This window comes from Trichoplusia ni, chromosome 9 (assembly GCF_003590095.1).
Source record: "Trichoplusia ni isolate ovarian cell line Hi5 chromosome 9, tn1, whole genome shotgun sequence".
Lineage (NCBI taxonomy): Eukaryota > Metazoa > Arthropoda > Insecta > Lepidoptera > Noctuidae > Trichoplusia > Trichoplusia ni.
Genome location: NC_039486.1, coordinates 11,699,916 through 11,713,227, shown reverse-complemented (window position 1 = coordinate 11,713,227; position 13,312 = coordinate 11,699,916). Strand labels below are relative to the sequence as shown.

The 13,312-nt window shown below is 34.9% G+C and overlaps 1 protein-coding gene across 1 annotated transcript in view; it reads left to right on the top strand.

Moving 5' to 3' along the window:
* LOC113497315 (neuropeptide CCHamide-1 receptor-like) overlaps positions 1-13,312 on the top strand; it is a 193,934-nt gene that overhangs the window by 168,888 nt on the left and 11,734 nt on the right. Inside the window, exons 5-6 of the mRNA XM_026876822.1 lie at positions 2,037-2,167; positions 12,046-12,234. Of these exons, the coding sequence (XP_026732623.1) occupies positions 2,037-2,167; positions 12,046-12,234 (320 nt within the window). The remainder of the gene's footprint in view (positions 1-2,036; positions 2,168-12,045; positions 12,235-13,312) is intronic.

The following is a 13,312-nucleotide window of genomic DNA, read 5'->3' as shown; positions in this document are numbered from 1 at the left end:
CCACTTCATTCATCACACAGCATATAAATATCATAGAATCCAGGTTTATAGGACATAATTTTGCCGGCTAAAGCGGTAAAAGAAAATGACTGGTTTTCAGAAGCCAAAATAATGGCTGTTTAGAAAAGTTTTACTCCAAATCGTATTTGTTATTTATTTCGCTTAACAGAAATAAACGGTCAATGAAAACAGCGAAATGTGGGAACTTTATACACACACCTTTTAATGGTTATCCTGCTTTTGACAGGGGATCAAGTTATTAAACCGCTATTTACTGAGCAAACGAAAGTATTTTTGATGTTTGTTATTTTGATATACTTTCGTGAAATGGTTTCAATATGTGGGCAATGTATGTAAGGCCAATAAAATACTTTGTACAGAATACTAGTACTTTTACCCCTTAAACTGACAAAGGGAATGAAGAAAATCCTATTAGTTAACCAAAATATTGCACTTCATAATATAGTTATCACAAAAACGTGGCCCAATTTTAAAGCACATTTCTATCGAATAACCCAACCTTCTTACAGAAACCAAGACATTCCCTAAGGAAAAAATGCCCATACCCCACCACCATGAATACAAACGTGGGCAAATCTGCGACCCATAGCTAGTTGACTCCATAATAGTCTGGATATCGGGAGCGAGGCAACAATACCGCCTTATCCCTCACTCGTCGATCAAGACTATACGTTGTCATTGCTCTGACTTAAGACCGACATAAGTCAATCCTGATTAATACGGAAAACGTTCTGAGTGACGTCATTGGAATATATCATGTCACGTGGTTTGTGAATAGGGCTGCCACGTTCATTTGTTGAAAGGTTTTATTAAATATGAGTTGTTTTTTTATGGTTTTATGTAAATGTGTATGTTAGAACAAAAACTGCAGGTAAAAATTGGCAAATTTTAGACAAAGTGGGTGTGGTATGGTATTATAATATCATCTGATTGTTATTCATTTGGCGGTGACCTACATTTATTATTCATTTGAATATCATGATTTGTATTTGCAAAGGTAACTTGAAAACTATTTTGTTGGAAAATTACATTTAATTCCTGACTTTGAAAACCATCACTGGTACAATAGACTATCACTTACAATGACAACACTGAAGTCCAAGGTTCAACAAACCTCTTTACGGACAATACCGCACTGCCTTCCACTGACTGGCACGAACAATCATCGGGGGTACTAAGCTGTCCTCAACAGTATTGACGCTGTACGTCAATACCCAAAGGGATCCGCTAAGGTACAAAACTTACGGAATGGTGCGGACCGGAGAGTGCGGACAGCGACGAATCACAGCACGAGTCTGCAGCGCGCAACTTGTGTCTGCCAATGTGTGCGTAATCGAGTATCGTATAACCCCGGCTTAATACTGCATTCAAGTGAACAGTAGTGAACATATTGAACCCTTATTAGGGAAGAGTTTCACAAGTAATAATAATTCGGAGAATTTAATATCTAATATTGTAAGAGCGGTAAGGTTGGGTATTTATAGGTCTAGTAGGATTAGGAATACTTAGACCCAGAAATATGTCCCTGACTAATATTAAACTGTTTGGAATGAAAATTATTAGCAGGTGGAGATTACATTCAGGAATGTTCACATAACATCAAACTTTATTCCTTACCACTATCTTTAAAAATGACTACCGTATGTATTCTGCAAACTAATCAAAATTTGTAACCAGGTTTTGTGATACAAGATCCAGTTCAATATCTTCCAGTTTCTTGCGTATATTTATATAAATATAGTGACTGCATGTCAAGCTTGCGTCGGAACCTTAAAAAGGACAAAAATTCTTTGAAAGGCTACTGGCTGCTATTCCCCAATAGCAGCCTTCCAAAGAATTTTCGAAACTATTTTTCCTCGTTTTTGCGACAGAATATTGTTTTCTTAGAAAAAATTGTTCGTCATTGTGGACTAAATCAGTTTTATAAATACCGGAGTCTGTTAAACGTGTTCTAAATAATTCAAAGCTGCATGACATGTTCTATATATAAATAACTGTTATTCTTTTGTCCATAGGGGGCAGCAAGCGCGCGACACGTCTGACAGTAGCAACAGCCATCGGCATATGGATATTAGCAGCTATTCTAGCCACGCCAGCGTATGTTGGTTCCTATGTCAGAGCGTTCGTCGTTAATCCTACAACACAGGTAAGTGCACACTAATGTTACTATTATAATATAACATTTATGGCCTGAAGGGTTAAGGCCTTCTTAGAACCTTGTGGTTGAAAGAACGTTTTAAGAGGCAGGAAAATATTTTCATAATTTTATCCTGGCTGATGGCTAATAGGATCTAATGTTACAGAAATTTATTCAGTTCGTTAACGATCTCCTTGGGGCTCTCCAGATACTTATACTAATTTATATATGTCTACATTACGATAAAAAACGTCTGATGATGTCCGAAGATCACTAAAATTGGCGAGTGTAGGGTTAAGTTGGGTCATTTTATCAATTCGTTTTGTGACATAACTACATCAAGATGAAGAGTTTAAATTTCTGTTTTAACTCCGTCTCCCCTTTTTCTTAATTGCTTTTGAACAACTATGAACTGAAAGGACGCCTAGGTTGCGATTTGGATCTAAGTTATCTTTCTACTACACTATACAGTTCCAAACATTTCAAAATTCAATAAGGATATCTATATTTAAAGTAGTACAGCCAGACTTTCGAAGTTATATCGACTTTTATAAAGTCTATGTGCCAAGATTTTAGATTTCGGCAAAAGTCTGCTTTGGCCTGTATTCCATCCATTACGTTTAGTTTCCAAATGAGATTTATGTTGTGCCTGACATAATTTATGTATGAACTGGGAATTGATGAATGTGTAATCCCTAAGGTTTGCTCATCAAACGTTTGTCTGATTGGACGCGTTGTGATGTGGATGAATGGGCTTGAACAAGCTTACCTATTTTAGTACAGGTGAACTAATTTTAAAGTTTTATTATGTTATTAGTTTAACAATAACAATATATCATATGTATGCTTTCTAGAGAATATGTTGTAAACCACATAAAACTCAGTTCGCTCAATCTACCGGTAACACGCGGTTCCGCCCGCTTGGATATCAAATATAATGGAAAAATGATCCTTTGATCCTAATGATCCATTTCCCGTGGATCCATGAAAGTCGGTCTAGCGATTTAGCCGTAATAGCTTAGCTTCAAAGTTACTTTTGCATTCATATAGTATCATGGATTGTCCTTTTCAAGACACAATCTATCAATTAGTGAAATATGCTTTGATATTTTAGTAAAATAGCTGTGAACTGTAATTTGTTCCCATGTAAATAATTAGAAGATTTTGCTACCCCAAATCAAAGATTAATTCAGAGTTCTAAGTTATCCATCATTCAATAACGCTTATAGATTATAGTTGAATTTCGACCCGATTTCACTGTCAATAAACCCCAGAACCAGAAAATTATTTATGAAGTCTTTAACGGATGTTTCATCTAAATACCGATAAAAATTTTTGATTGCCTTGTAATTAAACTTAAATCAGTAAGATTCGACAAAAAATTTATTGATACTCATTTTTACAATAATCATCTTACTAAGCTCCGGAAAATCTGAAGAACCTGTCCTTATAACATCTTAATAAAATGGTCGTTTAACGAAATAAACAAAAAATCTTCACAGCCTTAACAGACTGTTTTACATGTGTGCATAATAAATTGTACATAGTACGACTACAAAGCAATTATGCAACAGACGGTTTTGCGTACCACTTCGGTGGGCGGTTTTGGTATAGGTGAGTATCCTCTCGACCGCGTGGTGAGGCTGTGTACTGCGTATGCTAGGTATTTACGGATTTATCGGAAATCCGCTTTCCCGCCTACTGTTGGTGCGTCAAACTTATCATTGCTCAGCCCTATAGTAGCGTTTTAATGTCACTCATACCTTAACATTTAACATTGATTGAGTGAGTGACACATCATTTGCCAAACTCTTGTCAAAATCTTCAATGATAACCAACGAATAACCGCCAGATACTTAAACTTGATATATCCCAGTTAAACTATTGACTGCCATGGAATACGCAACAAGATTAATAAGGCATAAGGAAAAGGAATAAAATTTATCTCTTCTGGAAGCGGTAGACATTAATAAAATTCTAGCTATAGCAAAGAATGCAGATAAGCGATTGACAGACTGCACGGACAGCCGAGTGGTTGAGGTCACCAAGCCAAACCCACTTAGCATGTTTTGTCACGGATTTGAAGAGTTTGTGTGATCCATGTCTTCATGCATGTGACTTGAGTGTCTAACATGGTAAATAACATGATGCGGGAGTCATTTCATTTTAAAAGGCAAAAAACGTTTTTTGGCCCTTGCCAGGCACCACGTACTCAGGTTTACAAATCAATGAGTCCTTAATTCTCATAGGTGCTGTTATTTTGATTTTAAATATAGGCTTAGCAAAACCGTTTAATAAAACAGACATTTTTGTGCTGATCTTGTACTGAATATCGTTTAATCATTGACTTAGCCTGTTTTGCCATAAAGTTATTAAAAGTGACAGTTACATAGTTTGATACCAATCCCATTCCAGTTACGGTTAGTTTCGAGGTTTAATTGGGTTATAACTTCTACCCTCGCCCGAATAATTAGAAAACCAAACAAGTTTCCTTGGCTTTATTGCCTCATATTAGAATCCATCGTCCTTTGATACTTCGGGCCGTTTGCGTATTACTTTGGTGTTATTTTGTCTCTACAAAGACTCTTCTTATATTTCTAGATCTGCGTACTTTTTTAGTCTTATCATGTTTGTTAGAGTTGAAAGGTAGCTGTTTTTTAGGGTTTAGCACCCAAAGAGTAGAATGGACCCTTATTAATAAGGCTTCATAGATCTGTCCATGTCACAAGGCTGTATCTCCTGAATGTCTATAGCCTATTTCACAGTTCTACACAGTCTAGTTAACCGATTTTTAACGCTATTTCGAAGTTGCGATCATTTTACAATATAGATAATAATAAGTCAAACTTTTCTCTTTCATATCACTCATATTTTTGTGTCTGAAGCCATTTTTCCTAATTATTTCCCATCTTCGTTACAAAGATCAAACCAAATCACTCACAAAGATTTCTTCTAAAGACTTCGGAGCCTTAAAAAACGCAAGTCTATAATGCGTTTCAGAATCCACTCATACATTTAACATCAAAATAGAACATTATTCAGATGTGTCATAAAAAAACGAAATAAATTTCCATAATTTATGCAGTTTATTGTGATGGTTATAAAGCATCTTAGTGAGTACCTATAGAGAGGGCTCTGGTTCATAGCGACATGTTTTTTTTTTGTCGTTTCAAAATGGAGAATGACACACAATCCAATACTTGTTTTAAAGGTTTCCATACCCAGAGGTAAAAACGGAACCCTATTACCAAAGCGTTCCTGTCCATTCGTTTGTTCGTCCGTTGTGTTTGGTACCAGGCATTTTCACCAATGATGTATATTGTTATTGCCAACAACAAATTAGAATAATGAAAATCGAAGTTTCGCTACGCTTGGTACGGTCTTCAATGTGATAGATCACACACGTTGTCTCATTTGATTTTCTTTAGTATGTAAAGAACATGGCCGGTTTTTGTGGTATTCGGGAAAGGGTATTCAAAATATCCAAGGGCGCAAGGGCAAATGGTGCGCGTCTGACATGTCAGACTCGCATCGACGTCAGTTCCAATAGTAATTAGAGCAAGATAACTTGCATATTCTGCGGTCCAGAAGAATTTTCAAAATTCAAATAATATTAAAACAGACTAAACGCCGACATACGAGTAGAAGCAAAGAATAGTGAATGAATGCAAATGTTTCTGCAAAGAATTGTTTAAAAAATCATAGACATATCCCTGATGAATTTCTTTCGAAATGTAATCTGCTCCTTATAATCAGATCACATATTGGAATCTAAAACAAGCAGATCATAAATTATGTTAAGTAAAAACCAATTACAAAACATTTAAAAAATTGAGACGAAAACAAAACAACATGTATAAATACAGGTTCTTGACATCAAAAGAAAATGGTATCGTCTGATATATTACTAAGAAAATCCTTTTTTCTCTGTCCTCTGTCTTTATAACAAAGTCAAATACATTAGACACATAAATACTTGCTACATGTTCAGGATGCCAATCATCCATGTTTTCACTCAGAAAGGTACCTAACTTTACTTTTGCACAAACAAACATAAGTATTATTTGATTCTTGTGTAAGACCTATGTATATTACTTGCCTGCCAAAGGCTAAATATCCCAAAACTTGTGAAGCACTTATTTTTAGATCCTTTTTCTGATTTTATTCTCAATAAACTCAGCATTTTCATTTCACCTCCGAAGTTCATGAACTTGTTCATTTTTAGATAAAAATGAACAAGATTGGGAATTGTCTCAATGTAGGACTAAATTTGCCATACGTTGAAATCCATTTAACTGCTGTACAAATGCCTTCCCCAAAAATCTCCTCGACGACGATTGGTCCAACTGACACCCAACGTTTTCCTGCGATTTTGACCAGATAGTCGGTCTTCTTGTTGAAAGTCTGCCCACGCAGACCCCTTCTCTTACGTAACTATCATAAATCCATAATCAAGAACTAAAGCCTTGAAATAACTTATCATAACACAACCAATATGACGTCAGAGTTCTATTTTGTAATAGCTAAAATCAAGAGATCGATCTTTAACCACAAATAAATAATGTACTCATTATAACTAGGAAACGATCTTGACAAAGACTTTCTTTCTATATGACTCTATAAACGAAATCGGAAAAGTAAGCGAAGATCAATGATGAAAGCACATTACAGATTTAATAATGACGATAAAATCGTACAGTAGGCACTCATATATCTTTTATTTCAATAATATTTCCATCCGACATGGAACGGTAACAAGGACAACCTCAAATTAGATAGCGAGACAAACTAGATCCACACCACAACATCTAGACAGAAAAAATCATAGACTGTATAGAGTGGAAGAGTGTTTCAAGGGCCCTTGCTCTACAATTTGTAAAAAAACAAACACCTCATTATTAGCCACATAACCTCAACTAGTTTGTAGGAGGCTCTTATTTGGCGTCTAGGTCTCTTCCGGATGAAATACTTCTAGTCGTGTTGCCAATCATAGAAAGTCGTCTCTAAAACGTGCACCCGCAGCGACAAAAGGATTAAATTCCTGCAGAAAGCGGGAGACGTTGGAAAAAAAGAAATATTAAAGTATGAAATCGTTTTTGACTTGGAAGCTGTCAATACATATTTCATTTTTACTTACTTAATATGTATTCAGGACTGCATAAGACACAGAGGATTCGAAGAAGAAGGGTTTTCCCAGCTGTGGCAACAGGCTAGTTCCAAAAAAAAGTCGAACTGAATGTGTTATTCATATGAATCTGATTAACTTTACTCAGTAGTTACATAAATGTTTGTTAATACACACCTACTATTATTAGTAGACAAAGCAATCAATTAGGTCGCTAGAGTATTCCCAATAGGCAAAGTGATGGTCGGCTGGAAATAGACCGAAACAGTTGGGAATTGGATGAAAATAACATGAGATGGGAAAATTTTGTGTTACTACTGGGAAATTGAATTTTTAGTGCAAAATAGTTTCGGAGAACGATTTGGACAATTTTATTTTTGGGTAGTCGTTGTATACCTACTGTTGTCTATTCTGGTAAATAGAACTGGTGCTAAAAGTGTTATAGTTCAAGTGTTTTCATTCAGTGAAAAATTTATCGAACTTTTTTTTAGATGCCTACTTTGCCTAGGCACTGGCCTAAAGTGCCTTATGGATAATACGGCACTGGTAAGAAGAAGGCTCCCTTATGTTATTTCCAGTTGTTACGATTGGTCGATACCATATTGTCATACCAGAATAAGTTTTCTCGATACTGGTTATCAAACGCTGACATAGAAGTATTGGGATAACAAATGAAAGTTACGTGACTTTTCGAAAAGAATTGCCATTTGTAATTTCAATCGCTTACGCTTGTACAATTGACACTAAAACAAGTTCTGAGCCATAATTATTTAGCCATTTCGTTAAAGGAGATTAAATATAACTTCTGCTTTAATTCTTTTACTTCAATCATCAATAATAATTAAATAGTGCTGTAATATTAATATATTTTTTTGCACATTTTGAAAAACAAAAGTTTTAATAATTACAAGCGTTATCACAATTTCGACCCTGTTTCTAATAAAATTGTATAATCATGAATAACAAATGCTCAATATTCGTTCTCATCATAAATATTGACCTCTACGTTTATTATTTTTGGTAATACTGTTTAGATCAAATAGGTTAATATAATTTAATGGATTATTTATTAGATACAACATATAATTTTGATTTATAAAAATTATAAAATTCGTGTAATACTTTTGTTTTCTGCCATTTCTGACAAGAACTAGGAGGCTTTGAAATTAAGAAGGGTTTTATGGAATTAAGGAGAAAATAGTAAGCTGATGCTCTGCCCTTGTAAAGCCATAACGTTTGAAAAATCTTTCCAAATAACCTACATTATCATTAGTTACAAAAAAAATATTTATTAAGTTTTATCTTTTAAGCTGATAGTTTTCCACAGTATAATAAATAAATAAATAATATAATCATGGTCCTATCCTAAGAAAAACATCACATCTTATACATAGAGATAGAAAACACAAAAACACACTGACATAGAATAGAAACTCCTTTTTCAATGTCGATTTAAATGAAACTAACAGTGACGCCAACCTATTTGTTATTCTATGTGTAAAGACTAGACTATTGAAATGGTAATATAATATTTGTTGTTGTTTTGCTCTTACAAAGTTATTACATTGTGTCTAGATCCAAATTCTGTGTGTAATGGACCACGCAAAGGTTAAAAGCCATTTTGAACGAAGTTTTTCATACAGAAAAGTGCTTGTGGGCGTTAGTTGTTAGGCTTATATCACCTTCGATTCTAAAGGTGAAGCTCAACTATTCAATGTACGCAAAGAATCATACCTGAATTTCTAATTTTGAAAAGCGAAAATTTTATTTAAAAAGGTTTTATAACAAACGCCCTTTTTAGATACCTTCGAATTTTATAACTCTTATGCTTTTCCATTACGTTTTTTTTAATCGATTCTTTTCTTGGGTGCCGTTTTTCTAAAACGAAACCTTATGGTGCTCTGCTATATATCGTTATTTTTTCAGGTTGTATTGCATTAACTGTGATAGCTGGTCAGTCGAAATACTCATAACTACCATTTTGGCAAAAATATAAAAAATTAAAGTTAAGGTAAAAAAACAATTGAAACATTCCTATTTTTTATGTACGACTATCTTTATTGTATTTTTTGTTTATCTTTACCCTATCCGTAAATTACCGTCCGTGTCATAAGTCCGGTTCAAAGTTGACCAGTTTTTTCAACTACTATACCATTCTTTACTTAACCCCAGTCCTTAATTCCCACAAACATCATTTTTTCGTTCCCTCCACTTTGGTTTTAAAACTTTCTGCTCCATTTAACAAAACTAGAGGCTTTCAAAACAAATCCCACGTGGGCTTCAGACACCAAAGTACAATAGCAAACCAAGCGAGCGAAACCGCATTTGGTCTCTCTGAACTAAATGCGGCCGAAAACACGGGCTTATTGTGTTTATTCTAACGAACCAATTGGCGTAGTGACCAAACTTTATATTCTAAACTTTAATGAAGGGTTTAATTCTTCATTATGTTCTCCCACATATTTCTGCTGCGTCTTTTAAATGTTATAGTAGCTATTTTCAAAGCAGCTTAACTCTTTCTCATGTTTGCGATGTCAAGTTATTGTATTCAAGAGAAAAAAAATAGCTACAGGATTATCTGTTATTTGTGCATGAATTCTATGGTTGTATATTTGTCGTAGACGCTGCTCTAGTTTTATAATCGTTAAGCAGATGCTTATTCGAGATGTTGAATAAAGAAATAAACGAATTTGCTTTACGTTAAAAATAATTGGATGATTTACTACAGATGCCGATTAACACCATAAGATTTTTACTTAAATCAGTCAGGTTATTGTTTACGTTAGGTTGAATCCTCGTACTGGTAAAACCGTTCACACACGATGCTAGAACACATAACACAACTTCTATTGCCAACTGAACTAACTCCACTGAAACTGAAACAAAGAAAATACAATCTTAGCTCAAGATCTAGATCTTCAAATGAATATCAATGACCATCGAACTCTACTGCTATGAGTACAAGCCGAAGATCAAGTTTGAACTTACCATAACTTGTAATACAGCATGTGCAGTTACGGTGGCAAGAACTTGACAACCCGGCGTGGTCTTGCTTTCAGAACTTTTCTTTTTACTAGCTGATGTCAGCGGCTCTATCCCACGGAAACATAGAATCAAGATAAAATCTATCCAATGTGTTTATCGAAGACATAAACTATCTATGCACCAAGTTTCATCTAAATCCGTTCAGCGGTTTTTGCGTGAAAGACTTCATTCAATATTACAAACTTTGCGTAAATAATTTCAGCAAGTTTTTATAAAGAGTTACCATTTAATCTTTGTAGGTTAAATGTCTGAATGCTGAGGTCACTTTTTCTCTCAAGGCGTTTCACAAAAATTCGATTCAAATGTACAAAGACACCCATCCTCCATGGACCACAAAAAGCTACGCGGGGATCGAACATGCGAAATGTCGCGCTCAGATTTGGCATGTTGGCCTTAACCACTTGGGGATCTATACAGTCAAACTGCTACATCGCTCCTTTAATTAAGAGTTGCTATTAGCTTTTAAAGTTTGAAACCTATCCCACTAGCTCGCATATCGTAACCAGCAGATTGGCAGGTGATATAATCAAAATAACCGTTACTTTTACTACGATATTATGGTGCTCTCGTCACTCGTAGTCATAAGAAATTTAAATGCCGATAAAATCCAGTACTGGTTGATCGAGCAATTTCATTTTAGAGCGTATTTTGTTGATGATAAACTGCAGAAGCTGTTCCGGGGAAGCCATATAATACTGTCATTTGAATGAACATATATGTGCATACTCAGAATTCCGAATTTTCGCAAACAGACAGGACTCTACAGCGAGTATTAGAAAACCAGTCTGACCATTTAAAGGGTTGTAGTGTCGCTTTAAATTTGCTAATAATATGATTATTATTGGACAAAAGGATAGCCTATAACAAAACTGGAAACTCATAAATCATGACAGCCTGGTTACCTAAAAATGAGTTTAGTTAGGTAAGGGAAATTTCCCAAAATTTGCAGTAATATTTATCGTTAATGGTGTGCCAAAGAAATATATTTTGTTGTCATATGAAGACCTAGTTTTTTTTCAACATTCTTTTTGGCACGTCTCGCAAGTCACTTACTCGTATCTGTCCTTCAAGGATCGGACAAGATTTTTTGTACATACTGTACATTATTGAACGGTTGACTACTGACCTAAACGTCATCCATTTTGCCAAGACCAAGTATTTTCGTTTTACGACATCTTTTATTCATATTTTCCGATATTATCTATTCTCATTCATAAATATTCTTTTCATTACTCATAAATAATAATAACTCAATATATTTTATTTTTGTTGGTTGTATGGTCTGAATTTTGATTTTTATTGCATTCTTAAATCGAATGAACTTGTTTCGTTTTTGTTTTGATTTGATCTATCTTACACCGGTTGCTACCAGGCGTCAACAACAATTTTCTTGTGAAGCTTATACATGTTATGTGTATGTACAAATTGTTAACCCCTGATGCAAAAAGAGGGTAGGGAGGGTAGAGAAGTAACAAGATTGACGTGTCTTTCAGTCTATGCATGATAGCTCCCGAACGGAAAAGTTGTAGAGGGTAAAAGAGGGAAGCGGTTTATTGAGTGCCTGCGTATTTACTATAGAACCTTTCATTTGTATGATAGCAACACAACGACAGACGTTGTATCTTAGCATTGTATATGAAAGGGTTAACCACACATGGCGCCGGAAGCAAAGATGAGTTGAATTTTATTGAACTGTGATTTTTCTCTTTTTTTGCAGTTTTTAGTATGTTATCCATACCCAGTGGAGTGGGGTGAGAGCTACCGTCGCGGCATCGTGCTGATGAGGTTCCTGGTGTACTACTCCTTGCCGCTGGCCGTCATCGCGTTGTTCTACATCCTCATGGCGAGGCACCTGGTGCTGAGCACGCAGAACGTGCCTGGAGAAATGCAGGGGACACAGAGACAGGTCAGGATGGTTTTTAACCGACTTTAAGGAGAGTGGAAGTTCTGTGTTCGTATGTATGTATTGTTATTGTGGAAACTGACTCACTATACTCAATACTCAATCATTTATTGCGTTCCATAATGTACATCAAGGTCTTAAAATCTATTGTTGGCTCTTCCTTGTTTCTGAATGATGCCGTCTCGTCGCGGCTAATTCCATTTCACGCTTCTTCTTTCTTTCTAGGTTTATACAGTTTGGAACTATTAACTTTGTTAATTTTTAAAATATATATTTATAAATGATGTTTAAGAAATGTATATACTTATACAATTCTCATAGTCCTTGCCTTTTCCTATTAAGTTTAAATTAATGATTTCAAATAACCCTAATAAGCTCATCTTTTATTTGTTGTCCCCAAAAAAACAAAATATCTGGTAGAAAAGTCAGAAGTTCTGATAAAAAAACTGTCTTGTTTACAATCTACGCAATTTATATTAGTTTTTCATCACGCGATCTTCCTTTACCATTAGTCACACAATCTCCGTATATTTGTTACAAAAACAGATTCCTTAAGTAATGAATAAGCAGATATTTTTATCCCATTGTTCTCTGTGAAAATGTTTATTTAGATCATTATTCCTTTCCACAAAACTCGGAATATTGTGTTTCGGTGGTGAATGTGTATATTTAGAAAACAGCCTTAAAGTATTACTCATTCATTGCGAACTAACGGTTCTTAGAAAATGGCGTAATTTTAGTAAATGCTGTATAGGCTACAAAGTCTTACTTACTCCAAAAAATTGTTTACCATCCGTCAATCTTGTAGTGTAACACTGATCAGTCTTAAGTCTTGTGAGCAATCAATCACGTTCGTGAGGACAACAGATCAAATTGATCTTCCCACCAGGAGTAAAAGAATACATCTAAATATGCAAACAAGGTACTTTTCTACAATATACATCTTTTAATCTACATAAAGTTAAATATTTACAAGTTAAAAAAACAAAAAAAAAAATAAATTAAAGCATCAAAACATTCATCGGCATCGCTGCCGGCTGGGAGTGTGCCCAAAAGGCTGGCAGCATTGCCACGTTGAATG